Source organism: Bidens hawaiensis, unplaced genomic scaffold (genome assembly GCF_021521415.1).
Source record: "Bidens hawaiensis isolate Kalapana, Puna unplaced genomic scaffold, B.hawaiensis_p1.1 tig00027337_1, whole genome shotgun sequence".
NCBI lineage: Eukaryota > Viridiplantae > Streptophyta > Magnoliopsida > Asterales > Asteraceae > Bidens > Bidens hawaiensis.
Window position 1 is genome coordinate 233999 of NW_027494427.1, and position 21836 is coordinate 255834.

The 21836-nt window shown below is 32.3% G+C and overlaps 1 protein-coding gene across 1 annotated transcript; it reads left to right on the forward strand.

Moving 5' to 3' along the window:
- Positions 1 to 16173: 16173 nt before the first annotated feature.
- On the forward strand, positions 16174 to 19961 carry LOC143575351 (zinc finger protein CONSTANS-LIKE 13-like). The gene is made up of 4 exons (XM_077059754.1): positions 16174 to 16686; positions 17372 to 17560; positions 19287 to 19555; positions 19725 to 19961. The coding sequence occupies exons 1-4, from the start codon at positions 16174 to 16176 to the stop codon at positions 19813 to 19815; spliced, it is 1062 nt and encodes a 353-aa protein (XP_076915869.1). The 3' UTR covers positions 19816 to 19961.
- Positions 19962 to 21836: the final 1875 nt, after the last annotated feature.

Consider the following 21836-nt stretch of genomic DNA (forward strand, 5'->3'; position numbering starts at 1 on the left):
GTCTGATAGATACCATCTGAATAATGGTATTATTTTCATCTTCTGAAAACATGGATAGCAAACATTTGCTAACTTCTTGAACGAATTCATTTTTTGGTGCAAGTATATCTCGTTCACTAAAGAAATCTATATAATTTTGAAATTTTTAATAATAGAAGGATATACAAAATTAATTTATGTGACACTCGTCAATTTCAGGTTAACTCCGTTAACTCAAACTCCGTCAATTCAAACTTAAGATCACTTGATCTAGAACGCACATCTCATTACATTTAAAATAAGGTTTTAAATGACGCTTGACAACTACTACATGTGTAGTCTTTCGGGAATTGCACCGAAACGCAAACGAGTTGACGCTAACCATTGGTGAATAAACGAAAAACATCAAAACAATAATTATGTGATAATTATGTGTTAGACTTATGTGTTATGTGATAACATTTTATAAAAACACTAACTCAAGATGCAAACAAGTTAATTTAAGCTAGAAAAGTAATATTTAAAAGTTGAGGGACCTATGTGTAACATGTTATTATTTAATAATAATAATAAACCCTAATCTCTTTCTCTCCCTCACATCCGATCGGCAGCCCCCCCCCCCCCCCTCTCTTGCGATTGGCAGCCAACACACACACACACATATCACCTTCGTTTGATCGTATCTTTCATAATCGGAGCATCCTACACTCGTTTCTAAGCATCTCTCACGTTTCTCTTGGTTGTTTCTGCGTTTTTAAGGTATAAACATGAAACCCTAACTATTGAATATCAATTATTAAGTGTTTTATGATTGATTATTGCTAGAGGATGATTGATTATGTGTTAGTGATTGATATTGATGATCATATGTGGTTTTAAACGGTGAAAGATCTTTGAATCATTGATTGTTTGTAAACCCTAGGGGGTTACTACTGATTTCTATGATTAATTATGTGTATTACATGCTTTGAGTTATGTCGTATGCTTAGGATGCATGTTAGATGATTGTTTATGCTTGCTGAGTTTTGACAGCAGTAATTGTTAAACTTGAACGACATGTAACTTGTTAAATATAAAAGCAAACTGAGCTAATTATGAGTCTACAAGGTAGTACTCTGAGTCTAATTTTCAGAAAGTCCAACCACGCCTAATTTGGAGGTGTTTTGGTTACTCAAACGATTTAAATATGATTAAAGGTCAAAACTGGTACTGGACAGATTGTAAGTTATGTTTAGACAACTGTATCTAATTGTTAATTTGGAAATTGGCTGAGGTTGTTAACACTACAGGGTACTATGTTGAGTCTAGTTTCTATAAAGTCCAAGTTTGTAATTTTTGGACGAGTAAAAGTTAATCTTTATGATTTTACAAAACTGAAGTGCAAATCTGAATTGTAAGACCTGCTGTTAAGTTGTTTTATAAATATCATATCTCATAAACTACAAGACCAAATGGGTTGGTTCCACTTCTGGAAGTTAACTTGTTGAGTTAAGAACCTAACCCAATTGGTCTTGTATTAATTGGATTTTTCATTTAACGGGGATAACAAATAATATTCTGTTGCGCATGAATTTGACTGCTGTGAGTTTGTTGTAATGTTTTGATCATTATGAGTAAACTATGTAGAATAAAAATACAATAAAATATGTTCTGGAAACCTAACTCATGTATGCTTTTGTGACGATTTTTGGTGAATTAGTTGAGATGCTATGACCTGTTGAATAGAGTAATCTTTCAAGTAGAATTCTGTCTTGATGAAACTAGCTGCTAACTTTGTGAAAATACATGAAACGTGCTAATTGCTAGATAATTGTTATGTTTTGACCAAATTGCTCTTGCGGGGAATACTTGCTAGTAATGTACACCATTAACACTTGACACGTAGATAGTTGTTCACACACGTAACGTATCACTAATGTGCTTGTTGAGACACACACGATTCACAAACGAAACACGAAACGTATATTGTGCATAGGTATTATGTGCCGAGTCTAGAGACTCGACAATAGTTCCGACACTTAGAAAATCTCCTTGTTGTTTTAGAACGCTAGTGAGAGTTTTCTGTGACGCGCATCACTTGGGTGACTTGTTTTTGGAATTCTTCGCAAACAGTGAGTTTCACTTTCCCCTTTTAAACTTTTTAAACGCTTTTCACTTGGGGGAGATAACATACTCCGAAACGCTTTTAGATTTTGTTATGAAATTATATATCACTTGTAAAGGCTAAGTGGCAAACGAAATAACTGAAGTCCTACACATCGAACCGTTTAGTATTGGAAAATAGCGAGTCATTGTTGAGTAGTACTACTGGGTTTGACAAACCCCACCCAACGCTAAGCTCGACTGGAGGTCGAGTGGGTGTAATTTTGGCTAACACATTACCATGGTCGGGATAGACCTGGTGGCAAGGCACATGATAAACAGTCAGCTTCGGGGTCGAACACTTAGTAATACTTGCTTTATAGGCTAGCTACCTATAGATATATAATCGATTTAACACTATCTGGTAACGCTAAACGCAAAACGCTAAACGCAAAACGCTAAACGCAAACGCTTTATTTTATATACACTTGTGAACTCACCAACCCCGTGTTGACACTTTTAGTATGTTATTCTCAGGTAGCCGAGGCGGGCGCGCGGTATAGGATCATGCATTATTTGATACGCTATTGTTTATGCAAACTTGTTTTAAACTGTTATCAATTGGGTTTTAAGTCGTCCTGCGTGACGCAACTTTTGGTTAAAGGTTTTACGCTTCCGCATTTGTTTACACTTAAATGTTTTCGTGGATTGAAAACTTTATTTATGGTTTGATTATAACTAATGATTCCGATCCTGTTAGTTCACACCCTCTGACGGTAAAACTCCGTTAGTGGATTTTGAGGGTGTGACAATTTATCATCTGATTAATATTTGTATTCCTAAGGTAAAAAGTTGTTTTATCCTCCTGAAAACCAAAACATGCATGTAGTCTAGTGTTTATATATTTTTGTGGATTTTTATGATGATGACTTAACATAAATGATGAGTTGATTAAATTGTCAATTATAAAAAGAAATTGTAAATGTCTCTATTTTTAAACCAACCCGTGGACCGAAACTCATTCTAATCATAAATTGTTTTAACCTGAATCATATGCTTGATACTTTAAACGGTTAAAAAAACCCGCTCGTTTAAATTAACATAAACACTAAGAATACATCAATAGTGAATTTGTCTTTTAAGGGTTTGAAAGAAAAATACTTGTAATTTAGTAAATACTATATATATAATAAGTTAAAGTTTATTGAAATTTAAATACTATATTAATCTTGTCTCTTCACACAATAATATCATATAAAACAAAATAATATATTTATGGTGGTAGTAAAATTTTAAATTAGGAAATAATTATTAAAAAGAGAAAATGAAAGATTAAAAAGAAAAAAATGAAATAAAAAATTATTAATAGTAAGAGAAATGTATTTAATATGAGAGAGGAGAGAAAATTTTGTAAGGATCACAATGGTGATGACATGTGACATTTAGAAAGCTTTGTTTATTATATAGTATAGATTTGTCATTGGATAATAGAATTATATGTAAATCTATAACCACCTATCCTACTATACTATTAAAACAAATTAGTTTGCATCCACATGCCATCTTGCACTTCTCTAATTTTCTTACCATTTAAATAAATCAAAAATAAGTTCTATTCCTAATAATTAAAATAATTAATGTATTCATTTAAATCAATAATAATACCGGTTTCCAAGTTTCAATTCTTTCAACTTCATTAGACCCTTTCCTTCATACTCAATCTTACCTAATCAACAAAATCCTCCATACAATCGGTTATTATTTTATGTCAATCAGACAATGATTTGATTAGATCCGACATATTCAATCGACACCGTCGTTCATCTAAATAAGGGCAATCGACGATAAACGGAATACTCAATTACATCCCAGAAATGATTTCCGTCAATCGATGAGTAGATCCATGTTGATTGTTAATCAGATCTTCACTTTGATGGTTGTTTTACCGTCAATCGATGTTTTTTCTGGTTAGTATTTTATATTGTTAGGGTAGTATGTTTAATTATCGTATGTTAGTATTTTATATTGTTAGGATAGCATGTTTAATTCTTAATCTTAATTTTTAATGTTAATTGATATTTTTAATTGATAATTCCTATGTTTACTATGGTTAATAGTTAATGTATAATTCATTCCAGATTTCAATTACATTATATGTTAAATGTTTAATTTTTAATTTTTAATGTGTCATTGATTCCAATTTTCAGTTATGGTATTTGTTAAATTTTTAATGTGTAATTGATTCCAAAATACAATTATAGTATTTTGATTTTTATTGATTCATATCATTAATAATACCTAACAACTTTTCAAAATCGGAATTTGAATTCGTAGTCAGCTTAATGTCTAATTTTGTAAACATTAATTATAATATAATTGAATTTATATCAATTTGAATTCGTAGTCAACTTAATGTCTAACTTTGTAAACATTAATTATAATATAATTGAATTTATATCATTTATGACTTATGAGTTATTATGATTTTCTTAAAAATAAATCCCTAATTACATTCTACAAATTTACTATATGTATTAATCGGTTATTATACAAATCCCTAATATATTCTTTAATTTTACTATATTTATTAGTGGGAAAATAAGTTTATATCAATATCAATAACATTTTTTGAAATCCCTGATTATATTCCCTAAATTAACTGTATTTAGACCTTTTCTTTTTTTTAACAATTCAAACTTTCAAATAAATATTGTTTATCTATATATAATATAACCAGAATAGAGAGATTCACACACTTCTCACTTACTTACTCTTCTATTCATATTTGTATCATTGTCAACGTTTTTCATTTTCTTTCATATAGATAAATATTTTTAACTCATCTAAAAGTTAATTAATGAATCTTGAATCTTTGCTTGAATTTTTTATTTGTTACACAGCAACATAGAAGCATCAAACATTACCATGTTCAACGGTTTGGATGTTTCGAACAACGATTGTGTACTGAAGGTTCGTATACTCAGACTATGGCTTTTGAATGACAACAATAAACCAGGAGAGGACTTGTCCATAGGAATAATTTTATATCTTTCTCCCTCCCTCTCTCTCTCTCTTGCGGTTTAGCCATTTTTGCCGACTTTCTTTTCCATATTTTCCGGTAATGTATTATTCTACGCTAATGGTCGATTCTTATGTATTATTCGCTATTGTCATTGTCATTTCAATTTCTTTGCACTTTGTTGTTTGTATTGTTTTTAATTCTAATATGATTTTCCTATAATCTATTTAGGTTCTACATCAAACTCCAATATTCAAATTACATGTTGAAGTTTCTATAACTACTCTATCTTTCATACAACGAATGGTTTATTTAGGTTGTGATTAAAATTTCTCTAATTGCATCTATCCACCATTGGTAATTCTAACTAGACCAAAATATATGTATTTATTTTTAATTTAGTCGGAATAGTATATTATGTAACATTAATTTAATTTTAATCATTTCAGGTTATAGCGACCCAACTTATAAAATAGCTAATTGCCTGGAAGGATATTTGATGGAAAACTGGTTTTCTTTTTGAACAACAATGGATATTAAGTTACGATTATTTATGTATTTATGTAGGTTACACAATTCATGTAAATTGAATTATTTTTATATGATCAATTTTTATTTTGGCTGTTAACAAGTGAATCTTATCTTGAAACTTCTATCAATTGTTATAATTTTTGGGAGTATTTCTAAATAAACGATTTGATTATAAATTTTGTAATTATATCTAAATTATTTAGTCAAGATTTCTCAAGCCGTATAGGTAACAGATTTGTGAGTTAATATGTGGAGTTGGTGACTGGGTTACTATCGCGTTATTATTCATATTTTGTTTTTAGGTATTATAGATTTTTATTGTATTGTAGTTATTTTTTTGAAAGATCAACAAGTTATATTGCAGATTTTAAACTTTCAGTCAATTATTCAAAGTATTACCATAATTATATAGTTATTTATGGGTATATAGATGTATAATTAATATAATTTTGGTAACATTTAATATTTGATTTGACTTACAATAATGATTTTCTCTATTATATCAATATCAATATTTGAATACTTATCTTTTAATACGTTCACAAATGTCTTATATAATATTATTGTTACAGGATTTTAATACTTTCAAAAAAATTAAAATTAATCAAATCATTAAGTGATTTTAAGATTTCTCAAATTTTAACATATATATTTTTTTTATTTCTAATTTTATTTTGTTACTTTGTGGTTGATTTTTTCTTTTTATGGTAATGATGTCACCAAGTGGATTCTTAAACATTCAATTGACTTTCTTTATATTATTTTTGTGATAGTATTTAAATGTGATAGGCTAAAACAAAAAGAGTTTAAGTATCATAACAATGCTTGCATTCTTATTTGATCATTTTCAAAGAAAGTTTAGTGAGTAGTTCAGTAAATGAAATATTATAATTATTTGCAATGACTTAGTGCACATTCCATTTTTGGATACATTTCAAAAACATAACATTTATATAAAATTATTTAGTTCATATAAGTAAAAAATTCACAATATATTTCAATATATTAGCATATATTTATAATTGACATTTTTTATATAATTTTCTCTCGTGTAGGACACGGGTCACTAACCCATAACATACTAAAGCATATATTTTTGAACGTTTTTCTTAATGTTACAAAGTTTTTGGGCATGTAACATATGAATTAAATAGATTTTACATGTTATTCTTAATGTATTTTTTTGGTTCATGGTTTAAGTTATAAAGATGATTCCTATTTTCCCTCCAAACGAATCATGCCCAATTTGTAAAAAAGCCTGTTTGGATAAATTTGGTGAGCATGCCCTCCATTGTAAGGAATTGTCGGGGTTCAAGTATCGTCACGACTGGGTTAGAGATGTTCTATGAGATGTGCTTAGGCGTGCCGGGATCTCAGCCAAAAAAGAGGCACCTGTTAACTTTCTGACTGATCCGAGAGAGGGAAGATCTACACCGCGTCCTGCGGACGTTCTTGTGTTTGGATGGGCAGGGGGTAAGCATGCATATGTCGAACTCACTGGGGTGTCACCATTGGTGGGGCTGAGAGACAGTGGTTTCGTTCCGAGACAGGCGGTTTTGAGGGCGGAATCTAGGAAGGTTGCTAAGCATAAGGCAGCGTGTTTGGAGAATCAGCACGTGTTCATTCTATTTGCCTTCGACACATTTGGATCTCTAGCTCCCGAGACGGTTCGCTTCTTGGAACGAGTGAAGAAGGTGGTCCACAGTGACTCGCAGAGTCCTATTTAGTAAAATAGGCTTTGCGATCCAAAAGGGGATAGCGGCGCAATTTGTTGATCACTTACCCATTATCCAGATGTAGTTTTGTTTGTGTTAAATGTTAATAAAAAATTAAGAATTAAAGATGATTGAACTTGTAATTTTATTCTTATAAATACCTTATAATTCATATATAATTATATTTTTTTTAGAAATACAACTTTTTACAATTCATTTAGTGTATAACATAATATATATTTTTCACCTGTGTGGTAAACGGTTCTTTGATTTACTAACCCGTGTTGAACATTTCTCTTTTCATTTTAAGATAATTTTTTTACAACAAAATCTTAGTCTTTGTAAAATTATATTTTAAACCCTTGAGAATATTTTTTTTTCGAAAATATCATTTTTATGCACACAAAATGTAATATAATAATATCTGTATGAATTTTTATTTCTATAATAAATCATGATGACCGTCGTTTGAGTCAATCAAAAACCTAATTATTCTAAATAGTTAGAGCAAGTAGGGTATCATATCACAAGGAGTATGTGGTCAATGTATTCGTCTAACAAATTTCTAATTATGAAGTGACTGATTTTTAGTGCTGATCACACAAGCAATTTTAGTAAATGTAGAGAACTAAGCAACGAACAAATAAACGAGTTGTAAGCAGTTAACAAAGCAAATCACACCCGGGAATTCAAGTAAGCAACCAACAGTATCTCATGCAACCTAACAGATTTATTATTAATGATTAACTGAAAACTGATCAATCAGACAAAACCTTAGACATCAACAATTACTTTACACACGGCACTGGTTATCAAACAGTCCTTGCCAGTGTGACTCAGTTAAGGGCAATTGTATGTTTTATCGTATTCAATCTAGCCAAACAGTTATATGACCAATTATCTAGCAACTGGTAACAGATCATTCAGACCAACGTAAACCTAAACCGACCGAACACACAGAAATACCAAACATCAATAATCATATATCAATCATCAATAACAATACACAAGTATTCTAAATCACATGAGAAAAACTGTAAAAGGTTACAAACTATACATCCCGGGTGCGATTCTAAGAGATTAGTCGGGCCTTGACATCACTGAATCTTCGATATGGATGATAGGAATCATATGTAGGGTCTTGGCACGAGCTAAGATAGTGAAAATCGTCTTCTTGGACTGCTGGAATCGCCTCTTGGTCGTCAAAACGGAGTTAGGGTTCTTTTCCATGAAAAATATTATTTAACCCTAAATTTCCCGTCTGAGCACCCCATCGCGATACGCGATGGGGTCTTTAATGGTCCATCGCGTATCGCGATGGACCAGAAAAGTCAACGAACATTTTAAACCCATAGCGATACGCCATGGGCCTTCAGCCAAGCCCATCACGTATCGCGATGGACCAGAAAAATCAATAAACATTTTAAACCCATAGCGATACGCTATGGGCCTTCAACCAAGCCCATCGCGTATCGCGATGGACCAGAAAAGTCAACGGACATTTTAAACCCATAGCGATACGCTATGGGCCTTCAGCCAAGCCCATCGCGTATCGCGATGGGCCGTGTCATCAGCAAACCTCATACTTTGTCTCGTTTCGCGTGCTCAACATCCCGGGTCTTCATACCATGTCACCACAGGTCCAAATTATGCACTTTAACATCTGTGACCTGAAATCCAGTAATACATGTATGAAGTATCGAAAGTTCTAGAATAAACAGTTAAAACTAAACAATAAACAAACTAAAACATATACAAATTAACCGACCATCAAATCACACCAAATTTTGGTTTGACACTTTGAATTAATAGTGGATAAATATATCAAAAACTTATTAAAAAAATCATAAATAAAGATTATTATATGAAATAACCGAATTTACGTATTGTATATCATAATTGTCACGACTCAAGGTGGATATTTAAAACATCATTTATTATTTTCAATAATTTTTATGAACAATCTATTATTTTTAACACATAATCATTTTCTTACGTAACGACTTAGAATCAAGTTCGGAAATGTTAGGTAAAGAAATAAAGAATTATTTGAATATAATGTTGGATTCTCAAAATCTTTTGGTTCAAGGATACCGTATGGTAAGCGATTGTTTTAAAAACGATCCCGGTATTGATTTAAAGTTGTGCATTATTGGAACAAGGCAAAAAGATGCACGGACTTACAACCTGCCAAAAATTTCTAAAGTTGCAGCGTTAATCATTGGTGATATTGGTGACACAATAGATTAGCGCGATATAATTGTAACGACTCAAAGCAGATCTCTAGCAAGAGTTGGAATATATATGAGAGACCCTTTTCTACTTATGGTCAACAATATGTTGTTTTATCAATAGTGAAGAGTAGATATTGTATTAAAATGCATATTTTGGAATAGTAAGGTAAAGTTACAAACAAAACAACAAATATGGTTTATAAGGAAATATTTAGCAGTTTATAAACTTGTAATTTTTAAAGTTTTAAATTATGTTTCCAAACAATGTTTTATGAATATTATTTTTTAATAAGTTTTTGTTTTAAGTACTTTGTTTACCTAGGAATATGAATTGCAATTATATCAAATAATTCTCCCAATAAATATATGAAACAAATGTTTATCATCTTAAATATGTCTTTAGTTGACGATTTCTATATTCCACATGTGTCGTACACGGGTCAATAACCTAGTTTGCTATATATTTAATTTATTATGATAAAATTATATAAAAACTTAAATAGTAAGAAATGAATGTTAAAATCCCACTGGATAAAATTTAAAAACTAATGGGTATACAACAATATCGATGAACGATTATCTAACAAATAATTGAATCATTTTATATATAATTTACCATAAAACGATTACAATAAAGTGACAGGCAAACGGGCAACAAGCTGCGCTTGTTATATTAAACTGTAAAAATAAAAGCGGCAAATAATTACTTGTTAGCATGGTTGTATAAAATAAATATAATTGACACTTATATAACTTATGACATAAAAAAAAGACACATTTTTAAAACACAGTTAACCAAACACGTATATCCACCCGTAGTTCATATATTATATGAATACATTTTTTTCGGAAAATATGTTAATGCAACAAATTTATATAATAATAAAAGTGGGAGAAACATGCATTAGTTTCTTGTACATTGTGCATTCAAGTTTGTACCATGTAGTATTCATTTTTATATTACTTTCATTTTTTACTTTTGGTCCCTACATTTTTTCATAGTTTACAAATATGTCACAAAATATATTTTTCCACTTTCAACTTTGGTGCCCTATACTTTTCATCTTTAACATTTTTTGTTTAACGTTTAAATTTGAATTTAACGAGTTAACGCGCTGCAACGCATGCGTGTGGTAATGTTATGTCTATTTTCCCGTTTAACATCCCCATCGAACGCGTAGATGTTAAGTTCACTTAGTTATTTTTCCTATATTTTATGTTTCGGTCTAATTTTTGTGTGTTAACACGATGCAATGAGCGTGTGTGGTTCAACGTTTTCACGTCTACTTTTTGTTACTTTTTCTTAATGGTTAACGTTAGTTAGTGACTGCGGGAGAGGGTATGGCGAACGAAGACGGTGGTGGTCGTAACTTCATACTTTTGAGTGGAGTGGATATGTAAATATAAGGTTTTACACCTCTGCCGCAACGCGGGGATGTAAATACTAGTTTGGTAGAATAATTGGCAAAGACTTTTATGAAAACTACTTTTTGTTTATAATTCAAAAAAATCACCTTGCACGAGTTGCATATATGTGGATTTTATATTATATTAATATGGTATTAACCAAATTAATTTAGGATACCACTCTATTAGATCACACCGTGTTCAATTCGCGTCTCAAAACAAATTCCTCTTTGTGTTGACTTATTTTATTTATTGAATTATTAGGCATTCAACTTTTTTAATTACTCTATTATTGGGGTACTATGAAAATAGTCAGCACCAGGCTCAGTTGACAATTCGAGTGGACTCTCGAACGAACTGAGATTTTGAGAGTTAACTAAAGGACAGATGTTAGGATAGATGTTATAAAATAATAACATTATTCAATAAACCATAAACATTATACTACTTTTAATAAACTAAAACGATATGAAGTTATTTAACAGAAACACTATAACAACTATTATAACTAAAACACCAAAATTCATATGTAATACACGGTATTCATATGAACTCGTATGAATAGCCATAATCAGTATCTTCCTCTTATTGCGTGTTGTTTAACTTTGCTGATTTATCAATAGATTCAAATATGTATTCATCAACGTTTTCTTTGGACCGTAACCATTGAACACGCCACCGAACATCTGTGTCAAATTGTGCTCATTTGTGTTTTAATTATTCAGTCTCTGATGAGTGTGTTTAAGCTCTACGACATGGTCATCACAGGGTCGGCTCAACGAGTTTGTAAACCTAAAGTGAAATGACAATTTGTTGCCCTTTCATGACCATTGTGAAAAAAAATAATTAAAAAAATGTTTACTATAAGTTTTGAAGATATTTGTGATCTACAAGTATGCAACAACCAAGCTTGCCACTAGACCAGTACATAACTTTGAGTTTAACTTGCCAATTATAAGATCTATCTATATATAATTGTTTTTTTTTAAATTTAGAGGCTTTAATTAAGTGTGGGCCTAAAACCCCTGTCTTATTTCGTTGGCCCACATGTCGGCCTCGGGTCATCACTGTATTTTAGTTCTCCAATCTCTTATGACTGTGTTTAAGTTCCGCAACCTTTTCCTCGTTATGTTTATTTTCTTCAATCTCTAATATAATTGCATTAGCTGGACAATTTCATCAACATTTAATTCATGAGCACGCTAGCTGCTAGCATCACCCACAATCTCATAAAAACAAAGTGGTTGTTTACGATCAATACAATACGTTATCATTACACATAATCGTATTTTCTCTCTCTCTTTCACACAGTGCCCGGCCGCCGGGAAGATAGCACCGACACGCCTACACATTACCATATTGTGTTTTACAAATTTCTTAAAAGAGAAAATTCCAATTTGCCTCCCTGAAATATATCGTCGGGATACGGAATAGCCACTGAAAACGAAATTGCGCATTTTGGACGTCTGTCATATTTGGGCGGGGCAATATGTGCCATTCCGTCAGTTGACCAAGTGTTGACCTGTTAAAAATGTTGAAATTACGCTTTTACCCCTAAGCCTATAATTAATTCTAAAACTTATCTTTCAAAATCGTGTAGAGGATGTGGTTCGAACCCCCGACCTTTGGTTTAACAACGAACAAAACCTACCATTTGAACTGATCAGATGTTTGTTATACCTATACAAAATGAAATATATATTCATCACTTCATTAAAGACTTCTTCATCATCATATCATCTCCTTATCGTCATCATCTCCATATCTTTATCATCATCATCTTAATCTCTTAACACACTTAATTGCTTATCCGACTGTTTTATTAAAAGCCTTACAAATCCTAGAAACACTAACAAGATCGGAATCAAAGTACCATTTGCAATCACTCCGACGGAATCTTTTACCACTGGCGACGGGAGAAACGGGTGCGGCGAGGGTGGGGTTGCGACAGGGGTGGTGGCTGCCGTGGATGACGTGGCGGTGGCGTTGCAGAAGGTTGATGAAGCCATGAACTTGGCTGCCGTGGCGGTGGCTGCCGTGACCGGAAAAACGAGATGGCCGGAATCCATGGCGGAGGTGGCGTGGTGCCGGAGGTTAGAGGTTTTGATCGGAATAATTTATGGGTGCGGTGGTTGAATTATTGAAGTGATTGGTGGTGAGATTTGAGAGATTTGAGGGTTTGAGTGATGAAATCTAGGGTTTGAGGATTTGAGATATTCGATTAATTGTTATGAAACTAATGATGACGATGATGAGATTAAGAGGCATTACTTGGTGGTAGGTTTGAGGATTTGAGTTGATGATGATGAAGAATATCAAGTATGTTTGAGGTTGATGATGATGATGAAGATGAACTGTTGAGGTTTGAGGTTGATGATGATGAAGATGAACTCCTGGTGTTGATGTTTGAGGTTGAAGATATGCTGCTGTTGTTGTAGTTATAATAATAATAATAATAACACATTCATATGTTCTGTTCTACGATGATTCTTATGATTATTATTATATTATTATTATTGGTATTATTACTAAAATATCAACAGTCAACTGACGGTCAACTGACGGTGGGAGTCAGAAGAACCCGCCGGAGAAATACAGGTGCGCAAAATGCGCAATTTTGTTTTCAGGGACTATTCCGTCTCCGCCAATATATTTCAGGGAGGCAAATTTGAATTTTCTATTCTTAAAATGAGACAAAAATGAAGTTGGGTTCAGCGTCTTTACCAAAAATGTTATTGGAACTATTTGGGCTGGAGATGCAGGCCATCTTCACAAAAAAGTTAGAAAGAAAAACTGGTTACGGACTTACGGACTTCAAACCTTTGAATGATGCAGCCCGTAATAAAAATTTAACAATTAAATTTACTGTATTTTAATATATATTTCTTAATACACTATATTTTTCTCACTTAAAACTCTTTTCCAACAAAATAAAATTAACAATAATAGAAACAATTAAATTTACTACTAATAAAAATAATTAAATAATAATTTATTAAATATTATGATAAACATGTTTATGTTTAGAAAAATGTTTAACAAAAGTATTACAAAAAAACAAAAATAATAAAAGAAAAGATTCTCATATCATCATCTCTTTCATTTTCCACTCTCTATCTCCATACTCTCTTGTTTTGTTTTTATTTCATGTCTTCATTCATATCCAAACTCAAATTCAAGATTCAAGCTCAAATTGGGATGAACAAAGAGGGAGGGAGAGAGGTTTACCGTTTACCTCTAGCACTGGTGTGGCTACATCCGACCACACTACCCCTCCCCGCTGGTATACCCCATGACCTTATAAATTGTTTGTTTTGACTAGTGATTTGATTAATAGTTTAAAGTAGTTTATTTTTAAATTGTAGTTTCAAAAGTAACTAAATTAAAAGTGGTAAGTAATTTCTACAAGATTGGAAGACATGTTACAACTCTTAAGAATAATCAAAAAAACAAAATTTACTAGTTCAGCTACATAGTGGTGTATTGTAGGGGATATAAACGAGTCAAACCGATGGTGAGTTATTTATGATCGGATAGATAAAGGATTCAAACAAACCAAGTTTATATTTGCTTGAACTTGAGTTTAACCCTACATAAGCTCATTTATTTAAAGAGATTGAGCATGAGCTTTGTATCCAAGTAATGCTAAGCACACTAAATCATAACTCTCAAGATGTATATATTTTTCGTAAATAAGAATTTAGCTATTTACTAAGATCATCAATCAATCAATCATCATGCGGGTACGTGAACCACTTAAATGAATCTCTCTCACTAAGTGTGTTAGTGAATATCATCTCTAAATATGCTCATAGTTGAAACTTTTGGTTCGATAAATCTTTCTTCTTTTGAATAATAAACTTACGTTGGATTCATGAAGTAGCTATCAATGATTGCGTAATTGGTGACTGAATCCAAAGAGTGAACTTTGGGATTATGTCAACTTTAACTTGATGACAATCTTAATCCATTTCAATTCACTTGAAACATTTGTATACTTTCACTGACACAATTCATTCTACATCAACTGTTAGTATTAAAGTTGGTTCAGATCTTCCACCCAATGATCGTGCCCTGTGCTTTGATTTCGGACAAATTCTCAAGAACTGATGATACAAAATTATAACTAATGATAAATGAAAATGGTGGAACTTTGATCTTATGATTATGATTGATATTCTTGCTAAAGTGGAAACTCAACATCAAGTTGCAACTACTTGATGTATCCATTGAGGCATTGTGAAGCTATTGCCGTTGTTGAGCTAAATAGCGATGATTTGAAATTTGAATTGCCTGAAAATTACCAATGTTAGAAGTCATCGTAACGACTGTTGCAAACAACATTTGTTGCTACTAATTGAAGCCAATGATCCTAAAGAAGTTTTGGAACTACGAAGAGTTGCAATTTCTCAAGACTACTAATTGTCACTGACAATATCGGTAAACAGTTTTAATAAATATATGTGATATATCAATGCTAATCGAACACTTTGATTAATCAATCACGTTACAAAAACCTAATAAACCCGATCCTCACAAAAACACCATATCCTTACTGTTTGAAAATCGAACCGTCTATAAAACCCGTCATCTTAGTGGTTCACTCGTATAATCAGTTAATTATATATTTTCTCTTCAAAATGTGTTTGAAAAGTCTTAAAAATCTACTCGTGTCCCTTTCATGATGTTATTACACAGGAAATATCGTATCAAACATATCTTTGTTATCTTGAATCTTCTTCTAACCTCTTCTTTCTCTTTCAAAATCTCATATCATATCAAATCTAACACTTTTGCCAACAACCTTCATCATCATTAAATCATTACCAGAACCCCACCCACTTCGATTTCATCGAAAAACATCAAATTAAACCCAAACTCATCCACACCCACTTCTCAATTTCACTTCAATTTGATCGGAAAACATCAAATTAAACCCAAATTCATCCATACCCACTCCTCAATTTCACTTCAATTTGATCGGAAAGCATCAAACTAAACCCAAATTCATCCAAACCCACTCCTCAATTTCACTTCAATTTGATCGAAAACATCAAATTAAACCCAAAGTCGTCCAAACACAGTCCTCAATTTCACCCATTTTCACCAATTTCACTTCAATTCCATCGAAACATCAAATTAAACCCAAATTTCATCCATACCCAGTTCTCAATTTCACTCAATTTTAATCCCAAATTTCAAAACCATGACTAATTCACCTCCTCCGGCGACCACTCACCGCCGCGACTGCGCCTTCTGCAACCAATCAACAGCAATCCTGTACTGCAGAGCTGACAACGCAAAGCTCTGTTTATCATGCGACCGACAAGTACACTCAACGAATCCACTCTTCACCAAACACACTCGCTCATTACTTTGCGACGGATGCGATTCATCTCCGGCAACCATCTTCTGTTCCACCGACAACCTCGTACACTGTCAGAATTGCGATTGGGAAGCACATAATAATGACTATTCCAAGTCGCATGATCGACGACCGGTTGATGGGTATACTGGGTGTCCCTCGGTTAATGATTTGTTGTCGGTTTTCGGGTTTGAGGATTTGGGGAAAATTGGCGGTGAAGGGTCCGAATCGGGTTATGGGTTTTCAGATTGTTTTGTTTGGGAGACTCCGGTTTTTGTAAGGCTTGATGATTTGATTGTCGATAGCGGGTCGGATCATAATTATCAAGCTATGGGTGTTCCTCCATTGCCTAAGGTAACTTGTTTGATCATCAAGTTATTGATATTTGTGCATCGGGGGCAAGAGACCCAATGTTTAGATTAATAAATTGGATTTATGATTTTGCCATTTGGGTTTAAATAGCGTTATTTAATTTCATTAAAAAATTAGTGTTTACATGAACACAACAAGTTGTGCCACTGGCCCTTTTTGAATAGCAAAAACTAGGTCGTTTAAAAATGACATTATAGATCGTGGGGTAATAACGTTACTATTCATGGCCTGATGGACATGACTAAGTAGCTCTACAGCCTTAGGTGCTAGGAAACTGAAAGTACTAAATGCGAACCATGTGTTGGTTGTCAAGACACGCTTTCTCGTGATAAATTGGATTTTTACAAGTCCGTTTATGTTTGATTCATTACATTTACTGGATTTTAATAATATAAACTATATGTTAATCAATAATTATTTTTATTGCTAAGGGCAATCCCAGTATGAAAAAAGGTGAACAATTGGTTGATTTTTATCCTAATTAGAATGTTATATATCGAATTTGTCCTCTCGCTTTCACATATGAAGTGTGAAAACGTATTAATGTTATAATTGAAAATTGTTGTTTTTAAACATGTTTATGTGTCTTTATATTAGTTATCAAGATCCCATTTGTTATGGTTTTTTGTTAATTGACTTTGTTTATTTTTTTTTATGTTGAAATCAGAACCGAAACGCTGCTTTTGGAACATATAAAGACGAACTTCTTAACCAACTTCGTGAACTAGCGAAATCCGAACCAAATGTTGATGATAATCAAGACATAATTAAACCACTAACTGAGTTTCTGCCTGCACAAAACTTCCAACTCGAAGATGAACATAAGCCGGAAGAGAATGTAAATATCTCATTTGAGGTATGATCTCTCATCTTCATTACTAATTATAATAATAAAACCAAAAGTTGTGGCTGGTCAACCTAACCAAATCTTGAAATTTACATATTTTGACCCCTGTTGACCCATTACCCAATCTATCTGACCCGTCCATTTTGCCAACTATATTAAACAATGGTTGTGTATGGTTACAAGGGTTTGTTAAATGTTAAATATACATTACTTACTAAGGATTCTGATTATTACTTTAATTTTGTTGCTGAAAATATAAGTATCTTAGATGTGTTTTGTAAATAAATTGTGGAAATAATTATAAGATAACATTTAACTTAGGACATTACATTTGAATTTAGCTAGAATTGTTTGATGGAAGTGAACATAAGAAGTTTTTAATAACAGTTTAGTTAGAAGTACATAAAGTTAAAAGTTTTATACAACTCTATTCATTTCAAGTTTTATTAATGTTGTCGTTGTTGTTGTTGTTGTTGTTGTTATCAATATTCTTAATACTAACTAAAATTGGTTAAGTTATAAAATTTAGCTAAAAGTAAATAAAATAATAAATTTTATGTCTCCACTCAATTCAAATACATAAATATGTTTTTTATAAAGATGCCTCACAGAAACGAAGAAACCAAACCCTAACAAAAATCAACAGTTTGGTTTTATGTTTTCAAAATAGTGAACTTTTTGTTTCGGTTTCGTTTAGCATGTAATTAAACCTCAAAAACCGAACCCAGACAAAAACCAATGGTATGATTTTATGCTTTTAAAAAACACCGAACTTTCAGTTCAGTTTCGATTTTCGTATAATTAAAACCGAAAAAACTGAACCGAACTGAATGTGTGAATCTTCATTTTCAATTTTGAATTTAACTAGTTTATAAGAATTTGATAATTAGTCTGACCAAAGTATTTTCGCCCAATTGTGTGATAGTCAATTAATTATTAATTAAGACAAAGATTTCCGCCCAAATTCATTATTTTGGTCCGACTTAACATTTTGAAGCCCAAATGTGTTGGCCAATAAACAAACTGAACGTTAATGTTCGTCTATTTAATAAATGAACCAACATGAACAAAAACGTTGTTCATTTAGTTGAAGGAACGGACATGAACGCATGCCCCGCTCATTCATTATGTTCATGAACATTTGTTAACGATTCTTCATTTGAATTCATTTACGTTAGTTTAGGCTCAGTTATATTCGTTACTCTACGGTTATTTATGTTCGTTAGTGTATTCATTTAAAATTATTGGCCCATTAAAATAGAGTATAGTTTTAATAACTAATTTGGTCCAACACAAAGTTCTTCACATAGCTACAGGATAGTTTTAGCTCAATTAAGTCCGTTAATCTATGTTCAGGCGTTTTTGTTCGCTAACATCCGTGAACCGTTTTCGTTAACGAACGAACACGAACTTGTTCATTTTCATAATGAATGAACACGAACAAGAAAACTTCGTTCGCTTAATTATCTGTGTTCGATCGTTTGTTCGTTAAATGTTAAACGAACATGAACATGCTCCATTCTTGTTCGTTAGGTTTGATTACAAGCCTACAAATGAGAAAACCTAAAAACCGAAACGAACACTTTTCAAAAACTCAAAACTGAAATTTCGGTTTTTTTGGTTCGGTTTGAGCCAAAACCGACCCTACTTGAACCAGTCTCTTTGCTTCTTTGGTTTGGGCTCATTTGGTCCACTAGGCCCATAGCCCATTTTGACCATGTTTTTGTATTTTCAGAAAAATACATTCCAATGGTGCCCCGATAATTCCGATACAACGGGCCGGGAATTATTTGGTGATCAGTTGGTTGGAAATAATAACTCTGAAGCAAACTGCATAGTTCCTGATGGCAATTTTCGTAACATAAATGTTGGCCATCAAGGTGAATCACATAATAATATTGTTGAGAACACACAAGTTATTCATGGTGTCGGTGTACGGGATATTAATAGTCAGGAGAGAGAGACAGCGATCACAAGATATAAAGAGAAGAAGAAATCTAGAAGGTAATTTTAATTATGTTTTACGTTTAATGGGTTTAGTTAACGGGAGTAAAAAAATAATGGGTCATATGGGTTGAAAGTTGTTTGAATTATATTCAATTGCATAAAAATCTTATGTAGGCGTGCAACACAAACTTAATTGCAGTTTCTTTTGTTAATGATATCATAACAGGTATGATAAGCATATCCGCTACGAGTCACGTAAGGTGCGAGCTGAAAGCAGGACGAGAATCAGAGGACGTTTTGCCAAAATGGATAGGTGAACCTTCGGACATGTGTCTTTGAGGTTATATGTTTTATAGATGATATAGATATAGTGTGTAGTGTTGAGCTATGCTATGGTATCCGGTCAAAAGGTGGTCAATGCTTATGAGTATCATCGTTAAGTTTCCGGCTCCTGTAGTTTTTCTAAAAGTATGATGTCATCCAGGCCGAACTTGCAGTGTAGCTTGAAAAGCAAATAACGACGGGTTGTCTAGTTAAAGTTTTTGTTGTAAGTGGTGTAATCTTGTGTTTAGTCTCGACCAAAACCGTTTCATAAGGTAGTTAACAGAATCAAGTTATAAACTGTATATACTTGGCGCACGTACATATAACTCCTATTTTAACAGGGTATGTGCTTTTTTGAGTCATAATGCATTGTTTATATATCAAAACGATATGATAAAAACGTTTTAGCTAACATAGTTACATAGGCGAATTCAGTGATTTCGGCCAGTGTAGAGGTTAAAATGGATTCAGTAAATACAATGAAACTCTAAAAGTGAAACCTTTTTTGCATAAGCTACTTATAGGTTGATGCATCACATGTATCATATATTGTGCGATCACATGTCATGTTTCGATACACACTCTTTTTAGGTTAAATTTAGGTTATACTATTTTTAGTCAATTTAGGTTGATACCGAAAAAATGTTATATCGTGTTAGTCGATGAAACTGCATACGTCTTACAAAACAAGTCACTTTGTCATGTATACGTAAATCGGACATTTGTCACTTTGTATTCCATATGTGAAGGCAAATAACATAAATAATGTTACGTTATAATATCTAGTTTGATAAACAGTTTGAAAAATGTTCCAACAAAAGTTCTACACTATGTGATTTAGCGGGTTCACATCCAAAAATATACTATGTGATTTATGTAACTTTTTAATGTAATTTTCTGCTTTGTCTTTGAAAATTTCAAAATTTAAATAAATCATATACCCACACTAATTACCACTACATTATAAAAAACTAATACTCTAGTTTACACGATAACTAATCTACATAATACAATTTGTTACATTTTTTTAATAATAGAACACGAATTGAAAGTGTTCAGCCACTTAGGGTTTTCGGCCGAGAACGTGGATCAAAAGTGATTCAAGACTGCTTCAAAGCGTTAATCGGTATGGGGTATTGGTTCAAGAGGTATTGAGGAGTATGTAGAGAAATTTAATTGTATTATGGATGGATTTTTGTAGGATTTTGAGATCAGGTTGTCCGCGGCTCAATTTAATGCAAATTGATTCAAATTCGTTAAAGTCTTGCTGTCAATTACACGAGTTTACCATAACAAGCGAAGGCGTGTTAATTAAGGGTCAAACAGGTGTATCAAATCCTTGAGTTCACAAATCATATCAAAGCAAGGGGGTCGGGTTGTTGACGGGTTGAAGGGGAAGAGAGAAAAAGATTTTATTTAATTTAAAATATTTTGATTAAATTAACGTGATCCCTTTCCTTTATCCTTAAAATAAAAAGAAAGTTTTTTCACGTGTCTTCGGTATGTATTTTCTTTCAGTATTCTATGTTCATATTCATTGCCTGACCTAAACATTAAAAACGTATCTTGAGCAGCTTTAACAGGAATGCAATGATTTAGATCATGGTTTCGATGAGAGTAAGTTATAATTACCAAAATAAGTTTGTCGTGACGAAATGTTTGTGAACTTTTATATTGTGATAACCCTTATATACCGCATTAGTTCTTAATTTCTTATATACAGTAAAATGTCGTGTAATGTTAAAGTTATAATTAACCGGATAAAAAGCGTTCAATACAACTCATACTCCATATGCTCGTCCATAAGAGATTATGATCCATCTATACACTAAAAAAATGAGTTGTCACTCAAATAAAAATTTGAATTTTTATGTATATATGAGAAATCCACTGAATTAAACGTACAAGTGTACAACGCTAGTTTTATGCATCTACCCTTAATACCTAAGTGAGTTTTTTGGGTTTGCAACTGTTTATACTGATTTTGACGCTTCTGGATTGACTCACCTAAGAT